This window comes from Trachurus japonicus, chromosome 6 (assembly GCF_045865225.1).
Source record: "Trachurus japonicus isolate A0001 chromosome 6, Traja_1.0".
NCBI classification, from domain to species: Eukaryota; Metazoa; Chordata; class Actinopteri; order Carangiformes; family Carangidae; genus Trachurus; species Trachurus japonicus.
In genome coordinates this window covers 8,304,336-8,331,231 of record NC_140912.1, presented here as the reverse complement: position 1 = coordinate 8,331,231, position 26,896 = coordinate 8,304,336, and the positions used below count along the sequence as shown (strand labels likewise).

General features: G+C 43.9%; 2 protein-coding genes across 2 annotated transcripts in view; one reads left to right on the top strand and one right to left on the bottom strand.

The window, feature by feature from the left end:
- The window catches only part of LOC146985535 (DENN domain-containing protein 2A), a 42,064-nt gene extending 25,406 nt beyond the window's left edge, over positions 1-16,658 (bottom strand). Inside the window, exon 1 of the mRNA XM_085778558.1 lies at positions 15,611-16,658. The gene's annotated coding sequence lies outside the window, so the exon portion shown is untranslated. The remainder of the gene's footprint in view (positions 1-15,610) is intronic.
- Positions 16,659-20,707: 4,049 nt separating this feature from the next.
- On the top strand, positions 20,708-26,756 carry adck2 (aarF domain containing kinase 2). Its single transcript, XM_085778557.1, has 8 exons — positions 20,708-21,950; positions 22,233-22,379; positions 22,498-22,626; positions 22,831-22,926; positions 23,077-23,355; positions 24,413-24,541; positions 25,185-25,238; positions 25,775-26,756. The coding sequence occupies exons 1-8, from the start codon at positions 21,066-21,068 to the stop codon at positions 25,913-25,915; spliced, it is 1,860 nt and encodes a 619-aa protein (XP_085634683.1). The 5' UTR covers positions 20,708-21,065; the 3' UTR covers positions 25,916-26,756.
- Positions 26,757-26,896: the final 140 nt, after the last annotated feature.

The following is a 26,896-nucleotide window of genomic DNA, read 5'->3' as shown; positions in this document are numbered from 1 at the left end:
GAAAAGCTGAGAAAACTTTTCCACTTTCACTGAGCTTTCAGAAACTGCCAGACACAGCCACCTCTGCCAAATCCTGCACTGGATAGAAAGGTGTGGTGGGAGTAAGTGTCTGCATCTGTGTGGCCATCTGACACAGCACTTCTTTACTGTGGGTGCAGTGGCTTATCAGCACTACTTCACTGAAATCATTTATAGGAGGTGAACTTAAAGGGGAACTATGCAAGTCTGGTCACATTTCTGCTGTTTTGCTAACCCTCCTACTGTCCATGTGCATTTGTTTTCAATGAAGCCGGTGAGAAAACAATCCATGGAGCAGTGGATAACATTATATATCATATACGCATTACGATGTGTACGTCTTATCTGTAACACGTTACGTACAAGTCATTTATTTAACCATCACAATTACTCCAAAACCGTTTAATTAAGGCAAAAATGTAGCACAGTTGAGGTAAAAATCCTGCATAGTTCCTCTTTCAGCCAGGTCTGTGGTGTGACAATAATAGAAAAGTTACCGTAGGGTTAAAGAAACTGATCTGAGACGATAAGTCTAGAGAGCCATTTGTGTTGGATTATTATGATTCATTTTACTTTCAGACCTCACCTCGCCTAGGGACCCTGTACTCTCCTCCCATTGGATGCAGGGTCCCCAGACATCAGGTCTGCAGTTGGACCTCTCTCCACAGGACACACTGGCTCCAAACTCCACACATCTGGCAACCCCCGCGTAAACCAAATACTATTTGACCTTGAGTCGAGTCATGGAGTTGTAAATGAATCCTGGATTCACAAAGGCTTTGGCACACTTGTGTACAGTGTGTCAGCCAGCAGCCGATTACTCAGCTACTCACACACAGGCTGCACAGAGCCTGTGTTTTCCTCATACTGATCTCACACAGTGTGGTATTGACAAAGGTAGGTCCAAGAACCAGCCTGGACTCATTCAGTGGCAATGTGATGACACACACACACACACACACACACACACACGATGTGGTCAGTAATCTTGAAGTGTAAATGTGTGGTGGTGATGACAAGTGTATCGGCTCCATCACACTGTACGCAGGTGGTGCTGTCAGTGTTTGGTATAGCCAGCTCCATCAGGCCTCTGTGTTGTTGTCATGAGCTGTTGCCCCGGCTGCTGCTGCTGCTGCTGCTGCTGCTGCTATAGTGCTCTGGAGACCTGCCTGCCTGCCTCTCCCAAACAGCTGCTTCTCATAAAGATTTCATCCTCCCCTCTCTATCCCTCCGTCCCCTCTGTCCAGTGCCGCAGAAAACAGCTAACATCATGACATCACCACCACCACCACCATCCCCTCGCTTGTTCTTCCCCAGGCTGCTCTCTTTTACTCTCTGTCATTTCAAAAAAATACCTAAAAAGGGCAAAGTTGCTCGCGGCCCACGCTGCATTTCACAGTTATCAGGACATGGGAGTCAAATACGGAGAGAGCAAACCGAAAAGTGGCAGCTCCTAAACCGCTTCTCATGCTTGTGAGTGCGGTTTTTACGTAAAACCGGGACAAGGAGAGAACATGATAGCTGAAAATGGGAATGATATACTGTAAAGAAGGAGAGATTATTCATTTTTCTTCTTTTTCTTTCTGTGCTCAGGCTGAGCTGAGGACCCTACCCCCCTCCCTACAAGATGTGGCTGCCTATAGCATGTGCCAAAGCTTTGCCTGTGATCAATTTAACGCCCCACTGCACATTTAGTCAGCTCTTTCTAGAATGGCAAAACTTGGCCGCTTCTTTCCTCCGCGTCCTTCACTGTTTTATTCCTCCCTTTGATTCTCTCTCTTTCATTCCCACTTAGTCTTGGAGTTGCCAGGAGAAAAGGATGATAAAGGAGGGAGAGAAGGATGGGCAGCGAGGAGGACGGAGGGGTTCTGCTTTCTAATCCTCAGCCCCTCTTTTCTCTTTCTTGCTGAGTTGAAGCATGTCCCGCGCCCTGCGCAGATGTGGAGCAGAGATTATTCATGTACAGCCAATTTGTTTCCAGCTCCGCAGGGTTGCCAGATTCTGACATGAAGTGTTTGGTTTGAGCAATATGGGGATTTCACAATGACTGACATGCTGCCTTGACCTCGCAGGCTTTTGGAAGGGCTTTGCCTGGTTCCCATTGAAGTAGAAAAGGAAAGGTTGATGGTAAAGGAAGGGATGTATGGAGGGGAGGAGGGGAGGGAGGGAGAGGGTCGGGCAAATAAACAATGGAATTTTATCTGGACTCGGCAGTCTCCCTCTCTCTCTGTTTCTGTTTCTGTGTCCTGTTCAGGGCCCCCGCTGCTTTCCCAAGCTGATTTCATAGCAAGGCCTTGGACATGGGCCAAACAGGCCAGCTCTATAGCAATGTCCACACTCACACATTTTCAATTGAAAACAGTGCATAATAAATGAAAAAGAAAGATCTTGACCCAGCTGAGCCTGGATGAACATTTTAGCTCCAAGGAATCTCCATCAATCCTAACATGCCTGAAAATGCAGATCACATGACCATTCACACACACACACACACAAAATGGTGTGTGTGCTGCGTGTGTAAATAAGAAGCAGATTGACTTTTCTTCAGTTGGTCACCTAAGTTGAAGCAGAAATGCTACGACTGAGACACAACAACTTGCAAATGTGAGAGCAGAGATTCCTTCGCTTGGATTGATGATGAACTGTTACTGAATGGAGCGCGAGGCGGTCAAGGATATGTCATAACTGAAACGGTCCAATCAGGAAGCAGACATGAGTGTTTGCGTCATCTTTTCCAAAAGTCTCAGTTTCTGCCAAATCCAGTTTTTGTACGGAGGTGGGACCATGAACGTTGCCAAACGTTTCTGTTTTAGGGACTCAAAAGACTGCATTGATGACAGGCGTGAAAGTAAAAGTTACGCATTTTTAATTATTTCCATAAATGTGGCCTTCATATATATGTGTGGGCGTACTGTCTGTCCCATGCAAGCAGATAGTGTGTTTACGAAACAAACTGAATGTATCCATTTTGCCTGCCTGTCATGTTTACTCCTCTCTCATCCTCATTTCCTAATCTCCCTGACTGTATTCTCAATCTATCACACACATTTCTCTGCTCTCAGCTGGCTTTCCTTATCTTTCCGTTCTATATCTGAACACAGACCGTGGGGATCTGCGTTGTATGATGTGCAGTGGTAAAGATGCCTATCAGCTGGCCTTTGGGGGCAAAAGACAAGCACAAGCACACACAAACACACACACACACTGTACTCCTGCTGTGCTCCGTCCTCTTGCCCCTCCACTTCTCCCCCTTGCTCCGTCTATTGTTAGGAGAGGATGGACGTGAGACAGCATTGAAACTGGGATAGCAACAGGGGCAGACAGGAATACAGGAGGGGGACACCACAAACAATTAATTTCTCCCAGTATATTTCTTTTGCTTATCAACCCACTCTAAATATAACATAAGTATCCATTGTTGTGTTTCTAACACGTAGCATTTCTTGTTATTGTGGTCGTCGTTTATAACTGAGACCCTTGACGGCTTGGGTGTCTGCAGACTGTTCCGCTGGGAAGCTGGAAGAATGGGCCAAAATATTACCTCAGACAATGTATAAACAAACCTTAATTATAATTGGGGCCACAGAGAAAGCCACTGTGGGTGTAATTATGGTACAACGCACAACCAAGAGACACAGGATTTAGGAGGCATCTTATCCTTAAAATGAATAGTTATTTTACTTGTTTGTGCTTGTGCACGCAAAGGGACAGGAACTGTGTTGTACTGCAGGAAGTCGGGGTAAGACTGACCTCCTGTGTCTCCTCAAATGAAGTCAGACATAGCAACTTTTCTTGCTTGCAAATTCCACCACTTACAGTAAGATCTCGAGTTCATCGTTGATAAATGGGACGACTCTGACTACCACAAGGTCAGAGCGGCAGCAAAACGGAAGGAAAACTTCAAACTAACTCAGCAAAATCCTCCTAAGAGTCTTTCTCACTCGATTCACCTGTCAGAGTTTACAAATGAGCGTCCCGTAACAGTTTAACCACAGGCTTTTAATGGGGAGGGGTCTCCTTTTCCCTTTGGAGTTTGTGGCTTCCATTCTACGTTCCACTGACTGCAAATGGTGCAGCTTCCAGGCTAATGATGCACTGAGCTCTGGAGGGTGATAAGCCCTTCCTTCTAGAAACAGGACTTTGGAGCCTTTGACACTGTTACACTGATACAGGGTGAAAATGAAGCGGATGATTTCAAAACATTTGAAGGCCAGAGACCTTAAAGTAATAACCAAAAAATAATAAAACTTAGACTGGTGTGGTGGAAATTTGGATTATAAATTAATTATATTCTAACAACTGCTTATAATTAGCACCAATACAATAGAAGCGTCTCTATTAGAGAAAAAGACAAGATCTACCCAATAAGAGGAGAAAAAGAAGTGGAGGAGGGTGAATCTGTCTTGGAGGCAGAGCAAACAAATCTCTCTCTATCCCCCCATCTGGGAAAGGGTGTCATGTTTCCTCTCCTTGCAGAGGTGGGGCATCTTTCCTTGTGCTCCCTCCCACAGACATGTCAGCCCCTCCTCTCCCCCCACCAACAGAAAGCTCCCATCAGCAGAGCTCCTGACTCATCCCCAGTCTGCTCCCAATTACTGCTGCTGGCTCCAAAGACCGGGGGCCCATGCCAACTCATCCCAGGATCCCGCTTTTAAACAGCTCTCACTTTGGCCTACATAACCAACAGTGCCTCTGTCAAATCCAAAGAAAAAAATCCACATTTGGTACATCTGCAGCTGAAACACCGCTCCATCTCCAGCCAAAATCCAGTAGTCAGGCACCAACTTCACACGGTCATCCACCAGGTGTGTGGGGGTGAGAAAGTAGCAGGGTTCAAACTGCTCTTTTTTTCCCCATGTGCCCACATTACTACTTTGAATACTTTTCACTTGTACAGTCAAGTGCAACAAAAGTGCTTTTAAAGGGGACGTAATATGGACTTTTTTTTGAAGGCTCTTTAACATATATTTGGGTGTTTAACTTGCCCCCCCCCACCCACCCTACCTGGTACTGGTACAAGGGGTGGGGTGGGACAAGCAGTGGTTCATTTGCATTTAAAGAGACAGGCACTGAAACCAGCCGTTCTGAACAGGGCTGTTTTCAGAGGATGAAAAGAGCTGTGATGTTTGATCCTAGGGGTATTTTGACCAAAGCATGTCAAAGACATGTCTTTAAGACACCTGGGAACTATTTTGATTTTTGGAAAGGGGGCATAATATGTCTCCTTTAAGGGAAACCAGATACTGACGTTTCCCACCAGACTTTACATTTGCCTTTGAGCGTGGCTGTTCATAACAAGCATTAATGCCTTTAGACATGGCTGAGTGGCTTGCTGCGTGAACTAGTTTATGACACAACCTTAAACTTGAATTAAAGCTTGAGAGAAGATGAATTCTTTACATTTTTTACAGCATCATTTGCTTTAGATCTGTAAATATTTTGCATCATTTAACATAACTACATCTTGCACAGCCATGCTCAATTATTTCAATCCATAGTGTTTTAGCCATGCTAGTGATATGGCTGAAGGCTGTGCACGATGTAGTTACCACTGTTGCTACAGTAAGTTGTTTATATCAATTTGGGTAAGATTGAACTATCACAACAATGAATGGATTGCTATGAAGTTTTCTAAGATGTACATACTACTGGTTTTGATTGTGCCCTGACTTTTCCTATTGGCCACCATGATGTCAACATTCATGGTTTTGCATGAAATATCTCAACAATTATTGTATAGAGTTCCATGAAATTTGGTATAGAGACATTCATGTGCCCTTGATTGATTCTTTTCAAACTAAAATGATTATCTTCAAACAATGTGTTGTGTTTAACAGCATTAGCATTGTCATTATGAGCATGTTAGCATGCTGACCTGACTTATTCACTGTTTTAGCTAATGCCTCCATACGTCTTGTTGCTTTGTGAAGTTTCCACTTATTTCTATGATTTGCCAAAGATCTTTATTCCTCTAGTCACGTTGGATAATAAACTGAAATCTCTCCTCACCCTTGAACATTTTCTGTTGTCAGCTCCCTTCCTTCCAAAGAATAATTAAAGCACATCGTGGGCTCATGCGTCAGTGAGAGACAAGACCTTGGTGTAGATGCACCTGCGGTTGCAGTGCTGTGGTTGCAGCGAGCATAAATCATCACTGACAGAGTAAGTAAGGCCACTGACAGGAAAGCCTGACAAACAAAAGAAGCCAAGGAGCTCTTCCTGGCAGCGAGCCTTGCTGTTTGGCCGGCAGTGATGAGTTTCAATAGATGAGGTCATTTATTGACAGATGCAGGTAATATACCAGGTGACAGGCTCACGCGCCTACTGTCATATGCATCCACAGCTGTATTCACATGGCCCTTTAAGACAAGGTGTGATTTTAACCTTAGCAGCAGGGTCAACAACACCCAGAGGGACTGAATCCAACTAGGGCTGAAACGATTCCTCGAGTAATTCGAGTACCTCGATTACAAAAAATGGTCCGAGGATTTTTTTCTGCCTCGAGGAATCGTTAATTTAATTGTAGTTCAAGCGGCCGCACGGACTTTCAATGTGGCACAACGTGCGCCGTAACGTAACCTATGAACGTAACCGTGCACGCCCCCCCCCCCCCCGCGCGGCCGTTCGCCGCGGATGACGGCGGAGATGGGGAGGGGGGCGGCGGCGGCGGCGGCGAGGCGATGGCCGCGATGACGGGGGGACGGTGGCGAGTGGCAACAACACAGCAGAACAATCCTGCCTAGGAGCTATCCATGGTTAGGCTACTTAACCAAAGTCTCTTGAAATATCAAACAAAGAAAAGGACTATGGACTGTGGAAGTTTGAATGGCCAAAATACTTAAGTTATCATGACGTGAACCATCTGTTGCGGTGAGACCGTTGATTAGGTAGAAACCTTAACGGGGGGGCGGACGTGGGTGTTTGACTGAGGGAGAAAAAGGCGACAAAAAGACAGAAAATGTCTCTCTATAGGCACTCTAGTTGTAACACGGCCCTTGCATACCACAGCAGCACGTCTTCCATGTTGCAGCATCTCCACAGAAAACATTTTTGATATCTTGAAAGTAATTTAATTAGTGTGACTGCTGAAGCAGTCACACTATTGTTCTTCTGTTTGGCCATTTTCTTCCGCCTTTTTACGGTCTTCTTCTAGTCCTTCATACTTTGTGCTATTTCAACAATTCATATATCAAAACGTGCAGCTTTTTTTGAACTTTATCGGCATTACTTTTCTCTTTTTAACTATTTATACTTTTTCAAATATTTAACTTTTTCACAAAAAATCTCACATTCATCAAAGTCTCAACCTCTCTTCTTCACAACTCCACTGTAGTGTAGGGGTTAGGGTAACTGCCTGCCAACGCTAAGGTCACTGGTTCGAATCCAAGGGAAGGATTCTTGTTATGTTATGTTCAATTCTGCTCTCCTCCCCCGCCTTCAATTGGTTACAGGTGTTTGTTATCTCCTTGATTACTCATACCAGTTTGCAGCACATCATCACATTACAATGAATGACAACAGTTTTGAAAGCAGTGTGCTCTCTGTAGCCGAGTGGCAGAGTAAAGGTTTAGTGATCATATGGTCATGGGTTCGATTCCTGCCTCAGTCTTTTCACTTCATTGCTTGACTTTTGATTCCAATTATTCAGCCGTCATTGGACAGTCTTTGATTCCTCATAGTATAAAGCATTGTAACTCAGGTTCTCTGTGGCCATATGGTTAGTGTGTTAGGTGTTGTGCTATTTCAACAATTCATATATCAAAACGTGCAGCTTTTTTTGAACTTTATCGGCATTACTTTTCTCTTTTTAACTATTTATACTTTTTCAAATATTTAACTTTTTCTGCAAATTAAACTCTAGACAAATTATTTTCTCCAGTTTTGTAGCCACACTTGTCTTCTGGCTAAAATTCTGGTCAAAAATGCAAAGAGACTTAGATAATAATTTTAAATATTTTTTAAATGCAGCCAGGGAGCTCTCTGCTCTCATTCAGCCCAATGCTGAGAATTCTCCACAACTCTGTCTGAAACATGCTTATGTCTGTGCTCTCTGTGGCGAAGTGGCAGAGTAAAGGTTTATTGATCATGAGGTCATGGGTTCGATTCCTTACTTTTTTTTTTAAGCAGAAGCCAGTGATCCTCTTATCAAAGGTTTTCTTTACCCCTCACATACTGTCTCTGTCTGTAGCCTAGTGGTTAGCTTGCTGGTCTGGAGACCTGAAGGTTGCTGGTTCAAATCTTGCCTCAACAATAATTATAAGTCTCAACCTCTCTTCTTCACAACTCCACTGTAGTGTAGGGGTTAGGGTGGATGTTTGCCAACCCTAAGGTCACTGGTTCGAATCCAAGGGAAGAACTCTTGTTATGTTATGTTGAATTCTGCTCTCCTCCCCCGCCTTCAATTGGTTACAGGTGTTTGTTATCTCCTTGATTACTCATACCAGTTTGCAGCACATCATCACATTACAATGAATGACAACAGTTTTGAAAGCAGTGTGCTCTCTGTAGCCGAGTGGCAGAGTAAAGGTTTAGTGATCATATGGTCATGGGTTCGATTCCTGCCTCAGTCTTTTCACTTCATTGCTTGACTTTTGATTCCAATTATTCAGCTGTCATTGGACAGTCTTTGATTCCTCATAGTATAAAGCTCATTGTAACTCAGGTTCTCTGTGGCCATATGGTTAGTGCTCAGCCTGAAATTCACAGACATTTTCATTCTAAGTCATTCAAGCTTGACTCTCAAGCTTTCTTGATGTTGACAGTGTGCAGATCATTAACAGACAACAGTCTCTGCAACTGTGTGTGCACTGTGGCCTAGAGGCAGAGTGGAAGTCTAATGACCATGAGGATGTGGGTTCGATTCTGACCTTGGTCAAACATTTGTATGGTGATCACAGCTTGCACTATTTGCTAATTCTGCAACAGCGTTCAGTTGCTGTCAGCAGTCACACCATTTCCATTCTTGGAAATGCTTTTTCTAGTTTTATTTATTTTTGATATCTTGAAAGTAATTTAATTTAATTTATTTTTATTTGTGTTTTATTTATTCTTGTTTATGTTAGCAGCAGTCGCCTCTTTAGTAATGTTTCAAGACCAGAAAATACTTGCTTGTGAATTTAAGAAATAAAAACAGTTGATTCTACAAAAGGAAACCAATTGGTCATTCATTATTGAGTGAAATATGTTATTTTCTCTTGTGTATTCATAATTGCTCTTTAACCAAGCAAAAATACGTTTTATCCGATTACTCGATTAATCGATGTAATTTTCAGTAGAGTACTCGATTACTAAAATATTCGATAGCTGCAGCCCTAAATCCAACCGACCTGAGGAAGCATCATTGAACACACCATCAGCCAGAGGGATAATACTGCTCCCTACAGTGAACAGTATTTACAGCTACCTGAAATTACACTGTGATGACACACAAATGTGGGATTCCTGAGCACGATGGCAAAACCTCCCCTCTCTCTGAAACAGGCTCTACCACAGTGAGTGGACCTACAGATCCTTTCAACAATAACCTGGCTTCTTTAGCACACTAACATTATTCTCTGGGCCCCAGATCAAATTTCTCCTCCAAGCCACAGTCTCTGAGCTGAGCTCCAAAGCCAAAATCCTCTCCTCTCCTTCTCCTTCCTGTCTCCCCCCACCGCCCCCCGCCCCCTTCACATTTTAAGGGTTCCACTTGAGAATTCCCACCACAGCTCCCCCATCCCATCCCTGCTCCCCTGCTCCCCTGCTCCGCTGCACGCCTGCACAGAAACAGATTTTTATAATTCGCCCGCCGATCCCCGCGGGAGCCCAACAAGGCGAGAGCTTGGGAAAGTGCTCTTCCGGAGTATAAACTCCAGAGTCAGAGTCAGAGCTGACGTTTTTGACCTCCACACACCCCGTGACCGACAAACTGTGAGCATGAGCCAAGAAGACCGCCAATGGACAAAAAAGTGAGTGAAATGGAGAGGGGTGTTTAGCACAGCCGAGGCAAGCCAAACTAAACTGGTCCAAAGATGCGCGTTTTCCATCATCATCATCATCTCCTCAGGAACCTCAGGACAAATTGTGCTCAACACATATAATATGTTTTTTTTCTAAGCAGCAAGAAAAGCATCATCTAATTAGTTTACTTTGTTGCACTCTCACACTGCATCTCCAGCTTAGTCTGTTGCTATAGTGACTTTAATTGTGAAGCCCTTGTGACACATGATCTAAAAAAGTGCTTGAACTCTCTTTCTCACTTTCATGAGGTGGCAAACATTTATCGTACATTAAATGTATTTGTTTTTCTTCTTGTCAGTTTATCAAAAGTGAGTATGTGACAGTAAACATAAGAGCCACTCAGATTTATACAAAAGACTGTTGTTGACATACTGACAATACTCTCAGCAGCTACAACTATACACAAATACATAGCAGTACAACAAAGGATAAGATTATTGTATCATTACACTGGAGACAGACAAAGAGAAAACTACCATTTTCCTGACTGGAGACCTTAACAAGACAGTGTTTGGATAGGATTCGGTCTGATCAAAGCTCCTCTGTGTCTGCAACGTGTCTGGTGTATCTACTCATTAAGTTGTTACACTCGGATGAACCTCCAGACAATGTTTTAATTCTCATTATAGAGTGGATCTCTAAATTGACAGGTAAACAACATTCTTCTCATTCTCGGTGAGAAAAGGGGGAAGAGAAGAGAAGAGAAGAGAAGAGAAGAGAAGAGAAGAGAAGAGAAGAGAAGAGAAGAGAAGAGAAGAGAAGAGAAGAGAAGAGAAGAGAAGAGAAGAGTGGAAGTCCTTACATGATTCAGAGGTCACTGGTCTTACAGTTTTTCCATCTCAAATACTACACAGACGAGCTGCACATAACCAAACTAACAAAGCGTGCGGTAACCTTTTCCCATTTTGCTTGGAATGCTCATCATAACATGGCAACCCGAGCCTAAATCAACGAGCTGTACAGCCACATTAGAGTTACACTTTGAACCCAGATGGACACATTCCTTTCCAGACGGCAGCCTTCCATGCATACAATGCTTTTTTTCCCCCAAGCTGGCGATGTTCAACAAAAAAAGACCAAACGAATGTTCATGTGCAGGTACAGTGCGTCAGTGAATGCTCGAGTGTGTGCGAGCATGCATTTGTAAACATGTCTGAGCTTGTTATGATCTATATTTCCATGTATTTCTGTATGTTCTGGAGTGTGTGTGTGTGTGTGTGTGTGTGTGTGTGTATACAGTAAATGGATGCCGCTACCACCACACGCTGTGGGCACAAGCTGCCAGAACCACACCAATCTGGCAATGCTAGTGGATGGTCTTGGATCAGCAATGGACAATCGTCCAAGCCCACATCTAATAGCATGCCATCAAACTGGGGCTGACGTTCTATTTGCGCCTCTCTCCAGACCGGACCCCGCCAGTCACTAACATTCTGTACTGTAGACTGTGTAAATAACGCAGCAGGCAGGGATTCAGTCTGCCATGTCCTGTTAAATGTCCCAATTAGAGTCGCAGCAACCGTCTCCCCCCCCAAGCTATGGTCCCGTTTCTTTTTAATGCCACTCAGACACTTAGCCGAGTGAAACTGCCAGTCAGAGCAACAGCTTGCAAGCGATGTGTGTGTAGGTATCTGTGTGTGTGTGTGTGTGTGTGTGTGTGTGTGTGTGTGTCGGGGTTAAGGGTGCATCTAATGAAAAAAACATGGCCAGCTGCCAACTGGATAAATACCAGTGTGATGGAATGCATTATCCATGCATGCATGTATATGTGTTGGTTTGACTTGCACTTGCAGGGACAGGGTTATGGGTGTCTGACATGGTACGCATTATCCATGCATCTGTGTGTGTGTGTGTGTGTGTGTGGGGGGGGGGGGGGGGGCGAGGGGGTCAGGGGTGTTTTTGATCCTGAGTAAACCCATGGCCATCTACCAACATCACAGACAATACCCCCTACCCATATTTTTTGAAACAAGAAGAATTCTTTCACCATCACCACAGGACACATTTTTTCCTCCCGAGCGTGTCACCGTGGTAACAGCAGCAGCTCGGGGACGGCAGGAGATTGGCCCAGTGGGGTCTTTAGGTTTCAGGCCGCCCTGCAGAGTGCCTGTCAAAAGCCAGTTCCTGTAAGAGGAGGGGTGGACGGGTCTGTAACCTCCTAAAGCCCTGCTGTCACTTTTCTGAGCTGAGAAGAATGGAGAGGACAGATGTCACTGGTGGCATCTGCCTACACACAAACACACACACACGGATTCAAAAAGAGAGCATGCAAGACCGCACAGGTTTGTTATCAAACCACTGAGGAAGTTCCACCAGCAAAAGTCACTCTGCTTTCACGTGACAATAGTAACATGTGCACAAACTTACTAGAGACACACACTCAAGTGTGCATATGAATGAACACATACACATGGAAAACAGGCGTTGAATAGTTAACTGTCTTGTAAATTCAGCCGCATGAGGCTAAACGCTGTTTTCCTGGATGAATTTGCACTCTGCACTCCGTGACTCATACCGTACCAATCATCAAAACTGATTTCTTCTTCTCCTCAGCATGATTCCAAGAAAAAAAGAAAATCACAAGCTGATTCGGTTGAGAAACACGACAGACTTGTCACGACACAAAACATCTGGAGTGTGAATGTTTCTGTGTTTTCCTCCTCAAAAAAAGCAAGTTGATGCACACTGATGAAACAGTTGTGGTAGAAATCATGAGTCACAGAGAGTGAGAAGATGAATGAGCTTTGAATGATAATTCCAAGAATATGAGTGTGTCGATGTTTTTGGCGAGAAGGACAAGAAATGAAGCAGTGAAACGAAGGAAATTAGAAACAAATACACTATGAGTGTGTGTCTGTGTGTGTGTGTGTGTGTGTGTGTGTGTATGCGTGAGTAAAAGACTGAGGCATTGAGAGCATGAATAGTATTGTGAGTGGTGGATGTAAGGTCACAAACACCACAGTGCACATTGTGTTGAGCAGCAGTCATGCAGACACTTAGCCTCTGCCCCTGACTCAGAATGTAAACAACTGACCCAAGTCTGACAGACCTCCATGTGTGTGATAGTAACAGACACACACACACACGCATACACACACAGTGGCTCCACACTCCAGAGCCCCTTTACAGGACTGCAACCTACTTATTACAACCTTGCTGACCGGCAGACGTCTCTATCTCCAACTCCATAAACCTCTCCACAGTACCGGCCTGAGAGGCAGCCAGCCTCAATTCAATAAACTCTCTCTCACACACACACACACACACACACACACTGAGTTAAGCAAATACAATGCAAGGACAGAAAGACACAGGAGACAGAGAGGTCAGGAGGAATGTTGATTTGTACTCTATAAAACTTTGCCACTGAAAATAAAACCGTCAATATGAAACGTAATCGGCAATACAAATGTTCCAAAATCAAAGAAAAACCCTACAGCTGCTATTCCAGTCAAGCAGATTAAATCAGTTGTTTCAATGGATCTTATTCTTGGAGTTAACAATTACCCCCAAAACAGGCTGTAGTGAAAGGCCTGAGGAAAGCACTGAGATGGATTATGCAGGCTGATTGATAACCATCTCTGAAGGGTCAGGGCTTTAGAGGACGGAGCCAGTCCTGTTGCACTATGGGGTGACAGCAGCAACAGAGCATCACTCATCCATCTCTCACCAGGAGAAACGATTGATTCTTGACGCACATGCACCGATGCAGGAGTGTGTATTAAATTTAAAGGTGCCTTGTGGAGTTTCTGACCACTAGTGGCACTGTAGAGCGATATTTTGATGATTTGAAAAGGTTCATCCAACACGTGTATATTGCATATGCATGCCACAGGCAGAGATGTGACATACAGTACAGCATATTATTTTTTCTGATCAAATGAGGAAATGGTGCAGTGGACATTCCTATCTTGGCAGAAAAAACATCACATTATTTGCGTGTCAGTAATCAGCTAGATATTTACTGTATGTTTAGGTGGTGTCACTGTTAATGAGTGGCCTGGCGGCTTTTTATAGCCATTTCCTTTAATCAGTCGACGATCAGATAGCAGGGGCCCTGTGACGTCTTTTCCATTCATTCATCTGTCGATAAAGACTGACTCTGTATGTTGTGCTGTGTTTGTCTGTGTCTGTTCAGTCATTGTGACTTTTGCTGCTCATGCTAATTTCCTACTTTGTCTATATAACCCAAACAGACTGCCTTAAAGGGGACATATTATGGAAATGTCACTTTTTGAAGGCTCTTTAACATATATTTGGGTGTTTGTCTTGCCTTTTGGCCCCCAAAATGTGAGGATTGACAAAAAAATTTGCAATGTGCAGGCTAATACCACTCCTACCTGGGACCAGTAGAAGGGACAGGGCAAGCAGTGGTTCATTTGCATTTAAAGGGACAGGCACTGAAACCAACCGTTTTGAACAGGGCTGTTTTGAGAGTATGAAAAACGAACTGTGATGTTTGATCCTTGGGGTATTTTGACCAAAGCATGTCGCAGACATGTCTTTAAGACACCTGGGAACTACTTTAATTTGTGGAAAAGGGGCATCATATGTCTCCTTTAACTTCAGTCATTACACACTCATCAGTGTACATCAGATTGATCATTCATGAAACTGTTTACAAGTTACAGGAGTGCAGGTTCAATTCAAAGCCAGCCACAAAGAGTCAATAACGTCTCTGTTATTCGTCATCACTTGGAAAGCTGAGTGTTAGTGGAGCCACCTGAGGCTGAACTCCTCTGTCCTCCCTGTGGAGGTTTCCACCCCGGCCTGCCTCCTCACAACAACACAGGCGCTGGGACTGTGCATGAAGAGGTGCCTTTGTTCACAGTGAAGAATGCTCATCTCACTGATCCTGTCCTTCCCCTTTCTCTCTCTCTCTCTCTCTCTCTCTCTCTCTCTCTCTCTCGTTTAAAAGCCCAGTCAGAATGTGATGATTTTAGTGTGCAGCGTGCACATACAGAAGGTCCAGATGGTCAACAAACCATCCAGCTACATGTTTTCCTTAATAAGCAGATGGAAACCGGCAACCGCCGAGTGTGCATGTGCGTGTGCGCGTTTGCCCTCACGTGTGCCGAGTTACTTCAGCGAGCCACAGATGAGTCTCTAGTGGGCAGCTGTAATGAGCTTAGCGCAGACAGTTCAGACCGGCTACTTGAGCAACAGTCGGTGCGTACTTTCACCTGGAGCCACGGCAGTCCACGATGAAATATGGCTCAAATAAACCACTAAACCACATCCTAACATTTACAATCCAGAAGCACTGACACACACGCCTGCTGCCCCATTCAAAGCTCACACACATGGATGTACATTTAGACAGCAGATTATGTGAGCAGACTGAGCATAAAGATGGATCCTGAAGCAATACGAATGATTTTAAACTGAGCTGATTCATTTTTTATAAGGATTAAAAAAGTCCAACACAGTGTATACAAAGAAATCATGGTTTTTACTATGACTCTACAGAAAGACAGAAACACACACACACACACACACACACACATGGGTATACACACACACACACACACACACACACACACACACACACACACACACACACACACAGATACTCTTTAACTCTTCACATTACCTTTCTGAGCTGGGTGAGCCCTGATGAAGTGCTCCTGGAGTAGTCTCTCATTTTGCGTAACCTGACCCCACAGAAGAAGACAGCATCCACTTGCATGGTTCCTTTCCTTCAGAGAAGAAGTTTGCCTCCCCCCTCCCTCTCTCTCTCTCTCTTCTTCCTCTTTCCCTCTCCTTCTCTCCTCTTTTGGCTTTCACACCCTTTCCTCCTGCGTCCTGCGTCTCCTCTCACTCAGCATAGCCCCTGCCTGCATGCACAGAGAAGGACACAGAGTACGGCTCAGCTCCGAGTGCACAGAAAGTTTGAAAAAGGCACAAAGTCAGGGAAATCCCTCCTCCCGTCCGGCCTACTGCAGGGGAAAATGTTTACAGCTCTCTCTCAAGCACACACTCACATACACACACACACACTCACTCACTCACACGGACTCCTATCTCTGAATGACGAGGGCTCCTTCTCTCTCTCTCTCCCCCTCTCAAACTTTTCCCACCCCTCCTTCCCTCATGCTACCCCCCTCCTCTTTTCCCTTCCTACCTCCCTCCTTCTCCCCTCTCTCTCCTCCCTCTCCATTTTCCATCATCACCCCCCCCTCCACATCCCCTCCCACCCACCTAAACCCCCCACTGCTGAACTAATCTGCAGCTGGCTGGGCGATTGGAGCTCTGGTTGCTGGGGAAACCAAGTGTCCTGCTCAAGAAAGAAAAAAAAAGAATGGAGCAGGAAGGGGCAACGCTGAGCACGACTGAATACATAAATAACAGCCTCCTACGGGAGCATATTAAACAAGCCGAGGGCCACTGGTGCTATCTCAGCGAGGGGACAACATGTTCATCTAGTTATCTTCTCTACTTTTAGTTTACTGGTTCACATGTGCCAGCAACACCAACAATTACAGCAAGAAAAGCTGAAGCATCAGAGGTGAATGCTGTGTGTGTGGCGACAAGATGGTTTGACAGTTTTTTGGGTGTGTTACCTCAGACCACCTCTCAGTGACTCAGTGACAAACTACAAACTGGGTTCCGGCTCCACAGTGAGGCCCCGGGCTGCAGAGGAACTCAGCAGTCCTGAAAGAGCGGAAAGAAGAAAGTGAGGGAGCAGGAAACAAGGTTGGACATGCATACTGATGGCCAGTGTGATTAATAATTAACCTGTTCACCCCCACAGCGCAGACTCTGTTATTACAAACACATGCTGTGCAGACAGACGCCTCAGGTTTTTATACTGTGTCATACAGATGTGAGTGGCATGTGATGCCGTGTTGACATTTAATAGCGCAGTCATTTGAGTGACAACTTTGAATATCTTCCAAAATACAAGTCTGTAGCTTCAGTGAAAATGGAGCAAATGGACACAAATTATATACGAGGATTAGAGGTGAAAATGTACAGAAAATGTATCAACTATTTTGATAAAAGTCAAAAAAACAAAACAAAAAAACCCCAGAATGCTAGAGATATCACCCTGGACTTTATTTGACAATGATGGATAGATACAGATCAAAAATGTGAACATTGATACAGATTTTATTAGAGTATATGAGAGCATGTGGATGTGTGTTATTGTCTTTCAATTGTGCATAATAATGTGTATATAATGTGTTACCTTTTTTATATATGGTATTTTATTTTATTGTTGTTGTCTTTTCATAGGATGCCCTTTAACATCAGGGACTATTGATGAAAATGAGCCTCCTAGCTAACTCGGTGCACTGTCCCTTTTCAAATAAACTAATAAATAAACTAATAAATAAATAAATCCGATATCTTGCAGACCAAATCAAAATGAATACATTTATCTGGTATTTATTGCAAGTAGAGTATTGATTGATTGTACTCTTGATTGTACTCTTTACTTCAGAGTGGACATACAATAACATGAATATTAATGATTGGTGTGGCTCTTGCTTTGAATAGTAATTTTATTGTGTATATTGCGGAAAAAATGGGTATTACTGTACATTTACAGTACATAGATGAAACAGACACCACCGTGCACATGCATAAAAAAATTGCAATGTGATATTTGGACAATCAAAAGTGCAATACAGCAAAACATTCCTATACAGACCTGAGTAGCATTCCTATGATCATTTTAGTGAGCAGCCTTCATAAAGTATCTAACTGCATCACCTAAGCAGAACAACTATCCACTGACCTCTGAGCCCAAACCCTGACCTCGCCTTTGAAATGCAAGGGAGATCTAAAAAGCCAGGCTTGTCCATCAATAGTTGTGAGGGGGCCGGGGGTGGGAGGGGGCTAGTAACATCTGTTTGGCGTTTATCCCACCTTATTGTGTTGCTGAGTCCTCTATCAGGCCTACAGCTGGGGTCCTGAGAGCGCACTGAGCCCACTGTCCAGGGGACAAACACCGTGACTGGGAACATGGCTGAGTTATGTTCTCAGTCCTAAATGGTGGATAGTCGACTGTCCGCAAGACCAGAGTTAAGCAGAGGAAATGACAATGAAATCAAACCCAGGGTGTGTTTTGTTCCCTGCCTCTTCCTTTCCTTTAGTGACCCAGAAACAGATTTGCCAATCATACCAATGCAGAAAAATAGAATAAAAAACAGCCTCTAGGTAATTTCTGTGGAATTCTGCTGAGGAAAACAGAGTATCTCATCAGGAAGTACTTTTTAGTGCTCATTCCAAATGTTCCCAAACTAATAACTGGTCCAAACCTGGGAAAAAAAGTTGTTGCATGAAATTAGATTGAAGTTTCTACTCTTTTACGGCTATATATCCTTGTACCATATGTGTGTTGTATCTTAGACCTTAATGGTCTTGTCAAGCGATACACAATTTATCTACAACTGCATTGATAATCCAATCCCACTTAAATATCGTCAATTTGATCTTGTAATTTTAGATTGAACTACATTTTCTAAGTAGCTTCAGTTGATAACTTCCATAGTCTTTGCTGTAGTCCAGCTTCTGTCATTGTAAAGTAACTGGCAGCATGCATCACTATATCTATAGAATCTTTGCCAACACCGACAGTAAATCACAAAAAATATCATACCGTAGTATAAAAAACATATGAAACAGAATACTATTTAAAACTGTGCAATAGTACAGTAAATCATACTGGATGTCACAGTGTATGAAGTTAAAAACAATACCATTGTATAATGTGTCATAAAAAAGCCATGACATAAGTGTCATATAAATGTCATAGTATACCAAGTCATAAATTGTCAGAGTTAAGTCGATCCATTAGTTATGCCCCTTATCTGTGAGGGTCGCTGACATGAGGCGAGGGTGAGGTAGGTTCACCCTGGACAGTCACCAGTCCATCACAGGGCTAAACAACATCAAATGCTCACATTCACACCTGCAGGTACTTTGCCAATGAACCTAATGTGCAGATGTTTGGACTGTGGGAGGAAACTGCAGAATCCAGACAGAACAATGTGAGGCGAGACTGAAAACCACTGAACCACTTTGCCGCCCTCAGAGTCTAGCAACAAGTCATGAAAATATGAGATGAAGTGACAAACAATGACATGACTTCTCTGACTGGGCGCTAGGTGTCCCTGTTTCTCATTCCCTCATTCTGTGGCCTTTCTCACTCTCTATCTCTGACACCTGTAGCTACTCTTTCTCTCTTTTTTGTCACAGTCTTTGATTCATGCTGAGACACATTGAATACTTAATAGTGGGTGGACTAGATGATGATGTACTCTAGTGACTGCATTATGTTTGACTGGATAAAATAAAACACAGAAACCTAGAACAGCGACAAAGCATGTGTTCAAATGCACTTTTAAAAAAAAGAAGAAAGAAAAAGAAGTAAATATGAAATTGACATGCCTGTATGATGTTTTTCATAGTGCACATTATCAAACATCGCAACCAACTTACAGCTGATCACGTTCATGTCAGATGAGGTTTTAAGTTGAGGTACTGCAAAATGTGTCAAACTAAAATTTAGTGTAACCAATTGCTCCATTCACAATGTTTATTTCAATTAAGTATTGACATAGATCCCTGCCACTACTGTCAGTAAGGCTTCTGTCTGTGACTGGTGAGAGGATGAGGCCAGGATGAACTGTGAACTGTGACATTTAAATATCTAATGCATGAAATAAGTGACTACAAAGTGCACCAATCGGGAAAACATGGAGGTGACTTGCCTGTGAGGGAGAGGAGCAGATGAAGGGTGTGCATGCGCTAGAGACGGCCTGTGGCATTAGCACGTGCCCAGTGATGACTGCTAGCTAATGTGGAAACAAAGCTACAGGACCATGACGTCTCAACACTGTCTGCAGGTCTTCATGGCGCCATGTTACATATGATATTGGTGGGATATTGTTGCTGTGAGCAAAAGATGACACCAAAATAGACAGTGGACTCACCAACTCTGTGGGCTGCTCACTGTTTTCATTTCACTCCAGAGACGCCATCTAGTGGTGACAGTCAAGAACGTTACAATTACATCCACAATCCACAACAGTGACCTGTGGTACTGAAACTTCTTACCTTTTGGTTTGGAGGTTTGAGTGGTGAGGACCATTATATCTGGTGAGGACGACGCGTACGGAAGCACCTGTGGATCTGCGTCACCATGGTGATGAAGACCTCAGCGCCACGAGCTCATCACTTTCAACTTTTCTTCTTCTTCTTTTATCTCGTGACCTCGACCTTATACCATATTATTATTATTACTTTTTTTTCGGAGTAATTTGAGGTTGTTGTTTTTTTAATTTCTATCTTTTTTGCCTAAAACCTGCTACTCGCTTATCATTTATTTTCAAGTTATGTTAGGCTAGTTGTTGCAGACTGTTTGAGGATTAAAGATTAGCAACAATATTGTTGCCCAATGCCCATCTGTCCTCTGTACAAATTGCCATGAAAGAAGAAAATAAAGTTTTTCCCATGGCAACTGCTTCTCTTTCCGGTCCAACAGGTGGTGCTAATACATCCACAAAATAGTTAACAGAGTCAATAATACAGAAAGATTCCAATTCGATTAATATGTTTTAATCGTGTTATCAAACTAGGATGACTCTAAATTCATTTGTGAAAACTGTTTCAGAGTCTGCAGCAGCGCTTCCACAGAGAGGGGCTGCGCCTTTAAGACGGAGACACGTGACCTCACCGGCGGCGCGACGTCAGACCCGGAAGAGAAGCGTCTGTCATTGCATGGATGTTGGTGGTGTTGTTGTGTTTTCAGTAGGAATGGACAGTTTGGACCCGGTACGGAGACGACAGCTGGACCGTGAAGTGTCCCACTCGTGCTCACCGGGAACAGAAGCTGTCCAGGAATCTGCAGTAACCGACACTGAGGCTCAGTTAATACACCGTCATGCATGTGTAGGAAACTGTGGGTTGACTCTTGCTCTCCATCACCTGCTGAATGCTTTGGAGTCCTCCTTTACTAATGATTTCGCTGTTTCCTAATACAAGACAGACGCATGTGGAACAATTCATCTTGTGGACTGAGCTAACAGTCTTTGGACATGGTAACCATGCTGGCCTTTGGAGCCAGAGCAGTGACTCTCCACCTGAGGTACACCCTCAGTAGAGCAGGCTCCTTTGCCAGAGCCCGACTCATCCACAACACCAGGACATGTTTAGTTAAACGTGGGCAGATATTAAACCAGATTCCCAAGGTTACGCTGCTATGTTGGGGTGCAGTGAATGCACAGTCATGTACAGTCAGGTGCCAAGAAGCCACTCTTCCAGCCCAGACCACAGAGAAGAAGTCTCTAGCCAGGGTCCAAGTGCACAAACTTCTATTTTTCCTTCGCCTCAGCCTGCGTGCGTTGGTTTTGCTCCTCAAATTCGGCCCCCTTCTCCTCCTGTCCCCCCTGGTCCTGGTGTCAACGCGCTGGGCGTCTCGCTGGCTGGACGCCCTGCTGTGGATGACTGAAAACTCTGGCGCTACTTTCATCAAGCTGGGGCAGTGGGCCAGCACCAGACGAGACATCTTCCCCAGAGAGTTCTGCGACCGCTTCTCCAGGCTCCACGTCAAGGTGCGCCCCCACTCCTGGGCCCACACCAAGCAGTGTCTCCGCAGGGCCTTCGGGGAGAGCTGGAGGCAGGTTTTAATCTTTGACAGCAAAGAGCCGGTGGGTTCTGGATGCGTGGCCCAGGTGTACAGAGGCTGGGCCAAGGCGGACCAGGTGGAGGACCCGGCCTTCCAGTCGCTGGTGGAGGAGATGGAGAGGGAGGACTTGCTTGAAGCCTGGGAGATCCCTGGTTTTAGAGGCATGGTCAGCTCCCTCCGGAGGCTCTGGAGGGGCAGAGGTGAGGAGGAGGGCTACGAGGAGAGATGCCACCCGGCCGGTCAGCATGAGGAGGGCGGCACAGAGAAGGAGCATTTGATACCTGTGGCTATCAAGGTCAGTTTTAATCTCAGCAGTGGTTCATTTGCATTTAAAGGGACAGGCACTGAATCCAGCCTTTCTGGACAGGGCTGTTTTGAGAGGATGAAAAGAGCTGTGATGTTTGATCCTTGGGGTATTTTGACCACAGCATGTCACAGACATGTCTTTAAGACACCTGGGAGCTATTTTAATCTGTTTAAAAGGGGTATAATATGTCTCCTTTAAGTCGAACATGCTGTGGTTTATTTTCTCACATCCTGCAGCAGATGTCTGTAAAGTGTGTGTGGTGTGTTTCAGGTGGTGCATCCAGGCATTAGGAGGCAGGTGGAGATCGACCTGCTGCTGATGAAAGCAGGCAGTTGGTTCCTGCACTGCCTCCCTGGACTCAAATGGCTCAGTTTGTATGAGATAGTGGAGGAATTTGAGAAGCTCATGACCAAACAGGTGGGGTTATTATGATTATGCTTTTATATTTTATACCATTATAAGCACAAGATGATGATCTGAAAAAAACAAAACATCAATAATCTACTGATCTCTGAAATTTTTACTTTTGTTCCAGATTGATCTCCGTTTCGAGGCCAGAAACATTGAGCATTTCCGGGATAATTTCCGTGACGTAGAATATGTCAAGTTCCCAACACCCTTACGACCATTTGTCACCAGGACCATCTTAGTGGAGACTTTTGAAGTGAGCACATAAAGTATTTAAACTTAGCTTTTGATGTAAAAAAAAAAAAAAAAAAGACACTATAACTGTTCTATCATTGTGTTGTTCAGCAAACTCAACCGATGAGAATTATTCAGGTTGAATGAAAACCTTTTTTATTCCTGGTAAATGAGGCCACCTTCCTTCAACTTACATTCAACCTACATTCAACCCTTTTTTTTCCAGGAGAGTGAGCCCATCTCTAACTACCTGCGCTCTGAGATTCCTCAGGAAGTGAAGCAGAGAATTGCCAAGATGGGTGTCGACACCCTGCTGAAAATGGTGAGATGCGTTATCCACTGAACACTTTCTGCATAATGTTCTGTTTGTGAAACAAAGCTCGGATTGTTTCTACACTTCTGAAGACATTTGTCCATTAACCTGAATGATTAGATGCACCCCCCCCCCCCTACTCATCCTTCTGTCTTCCAGGTCTTTGTGGACAACTTTGTCCACGGGGACCTCCATCCTGGGAACATCCTGGTCCAGTGTCAGGGGCCGCTTGCTGGTTCCAAGGACAGCAGCGGTATGACGGGGGAGCCCCAGGGTAAGACCACCCTCACTGACCTGTGGGACACGGTGGTTGTCAGTGTCAGGCCTGACCCGTGTCCTCTCCAGCTGGTGCTGCTGGACGCCGGCATCGTAGCGCATCTCAGTGACCACGACCTTGCCAACTTCAAGGCCGTCTTCACAGCGGTGGTGCTGCGGCAGGTAATGAGAGAAACGCCACGTACGGTAGATGAGGAGTTTGTGCTGGGTTACGGAGGCATGGTGGTCCGGGTTGAACTGAGTATCATGGCTTTTGATCTGGACCTGGTCCACTGTGGTCTGGGTGTGGGGGAAAAAACTGTGCCATCTCTCCTCTGCATTTTCAAAAACATCTGGCTTCTGTGATAAACTAGACCAGATTTGATCGGTCTGAGCATTTTACTTTTTAAAGAGACCTGGTCCAAAAATACTCTTACCTTGTAGGAATGTAGCAGAGCATAATTTATACACTTTTCCTCTCTTTTCTTTTAAAGGGATACTTCACCCCAAATTGATAATTCACAAATTCTCAACTCACCGTCATGCCAAGGAAGGGTTTGGAGAACTTTCTGAGTTATCAAAACGCTTTTGGAGTTCCGGGGGGGTCCGGCTGTCAACAGATTTTTATATAATGGCGGCAGATTGTGCTCACTTTTTAATCTTCCAACACTACCACTACAACAAGGCTAAAAACAGAGATTAAATTATTTTTTCCCGAACAACTTTTTCATGTGGCGGCTTCAGGGCACTTGGGTCAGTACGGACGAGCAGTATGGAGGTATCTGGATGTTTCATAGTGTGTGTTTTGGACAATTCAAAAGTGAGCACAGTCCGCCCCCCCTGGAACTCCAAAAGCGTTTTGATAACTGAAATTCTCCAAACCCTTCCTTGGCATGACAGTGAGTAGAAAATTGGTGAATTATTGATTTGGGATGAAATATCTCTTTAAGAATTTATTGGGGCGTTTTGCCTTTAATTGACAGGACAGTACAGATAGACAGGAAATGGGGAGGCAGACTGACATGACATGCAGCAAAGAGACTATAACCTCTGCATATGGGCTGCCTGCTCAGCCCAGTGAGCTAAACAGCACCACAACATATCCATTCTTAAACCATGAAAAATGCCTATGATACAGAAAATAGATATAGTATGAACTATAGTATCGTATAGTATAATTGTACTATCATTGATTAGACTAACTATACTCGTTACTGAGCATTTGATTGTCTCTCCTCAGGGCGAGCGAGTAGCAGAGTTGATTTTGCATCATGCCCGAGCCAACGAGTGCCAAGACGTGCCACAGTTTAAGAAGGAGATGGCCCAGCTGGTGGACCATGCTCTCAGCAACACCCTGTCTCTGGGAAAGGTACTAACTAACATATCCTATTGTGTCTGTTGCTGTTGTTTCTGTGTTTGAGTTCTTATTATTATTATTACATTTAGCCCCCTAAACACCATCAACATCGGGTGGCCAGGTCCCACCCCACTCCGTTGTTCCCACATACGAATACACAAACAGGCAAACAAACAAGCAAAAAATGAATAATGATAATAAAGTTAAAAATAAATAAATAAAAATTGCTGTTGTTTCTGATGCAGGGCAGCATGATGGTGGCTACCATATTTGTCATGATTATCATGTTACTGTTTGCAACTGTAAAGGACATCAAAAAGAGAATAGCCTAGATTGGAAACCGAAGTGTAAATTTTAATTCAATTTCTGCTTCTACTCATCCTCATTGAAGTTTATATTGCTTTGCTAAGACGTGTTCATTTTTGTAGTTTTTCATGGAGTAGAGATGGATTGGGTTTAAGGAGGAAAATCAATACAAACACCTACGTAGTAAAACACCAAGAGCCACTTTTACAAATAAGCATCAATCAACTGGAGGTACAGGTGTATTCAGATTCTCTAAGTGGTTGGTGACAGTAGCCGGTGACTCTAGGAAATATTGGACACTAATTACTATTGATGTGTTTTGTTGACTGGATTTTTGTCTTGTTTATAGATCCAAGTGGCCGAGTTGCTCTCCAGAGTCTTTGGTCTGCTCATCAAACACAAGGTAAAACATCCGCTGCTTGTTTTCACTGTGTGTTGCTTCTCTCAAATAAAATAGCCTAAAATGTCATTTCTGTGTCGTTAACCACTCAGTTCTCAGGTTTGCGTGTTACCCTAATAACAGTTCATCATAAAGATTTAGCTTGAGGATGTTGTCACGAGAAACGATCTAATGTAAGCAGGCTGCTTTGTGGAGGTCACTGGTTTCACAGCCTCGTTTCTGTATTACTTCATTAGTTTACTCTTTATCTACAGGCTGAACTGAGTAGAGTGAACAGTTTTTGTCAGTGAGTGAGAAGAACACATTTGTCAGCTCAGTCATATAAAAGTGTGTAACTTCCTGGTTAAGGGAATAAAAGCACATACAAGTGAATACAACAGATAGATCCAAAATGTGATACTTCTGTATGTATGGCCCTTCTAAAGGCTGCTTGTATAGCCCTAATTGTGTACTATAACTTAACAAGAACAGACTGAAATGAATGCAGTGAGTAGGGGCATCAATCCTGCCTCTTACTGATGTTGTTACCTTTCTCGTAGGTAAAGCTGGAGAGTAACTTTGCCTCCATTGTGTTTGCCATCATGGTGCTGGAAGGTCTGGGCAGATCACTGGATCCCAACTTGGACATCTTGGATTTGGCCAAACCCCTGCTGCTAAAGAACTGTGCCTCACTGCTCTGATGCAGTCTCACAAACACGCACAAACACGCACACACACACCTGAAGCACAACAGATTAAGAAAACAATCTGTGCTCAGTCAGCTGTGTCATCTACTTGTAGGTGCACACAGATACCGACTCCTCTAAGGTACCGTGCATCAGTACAGCGCATGTGTATATCCTCCTAATGCCATGACGATGGCTTGTCTTCATGTTTGCAATGCAAGAGTCCACTGTGGGTCACAAGGTCACAGTCTCATCACTACATTTCAGCAACGTCGATGCCATAAATACCTCAGTGAGTTTTACATTGGTGGATATTTCCACAGTTCATCACCGTTACTCTTGGATGTTATCATTCTCTGTCTGTCTGGTTGAAGTAAGAACATTTCACCCACTGAAGTCAACATGAAGGCACCTCTACCAGAGCCTAATGAATGAGAGCGTGTACGCTTTACATGAGGCACCACTTGTAGTTTATTGAGTGCTAATGGATGAGTCAGACACATCAGCAGACACACAGATTTCATCAGAGACCATTTTGATTCAAGATGTAAAACAAAATACTGCGAAAACCCCTAGTTGATACTTAAAAGCATATTTTTACCTTTTAATGACTAATATTGATCTCAGGATGTCTTCTATCACTCCATCTTTTATTGCATCTTAGATAATGTTGTCTAATGAGGCATATTTGCTTTAGTGTGAATCACAATGTACTGTAACGTTTGTTCTTACACACCACATTGACAATGGAGTCTTGTGAAGCTAAATGTATTCATGACCGACCCATGTCTATTAACTTTCCATCAAATAGTGGAAACATTTGTATAAATTAAACATATCAATAAAAAAGGGAATCGATGCTAATTGATTGTTTTCTTTCCTTCGCTGCCTCTCACGACCAGTTGTGCGTTTTCTGACCCTTTTCCATCGATGCAACTTCTGAGCAGAAAATTCACTTCATCAAGGGAACAAGATCCATTAATTTACAATTTTATT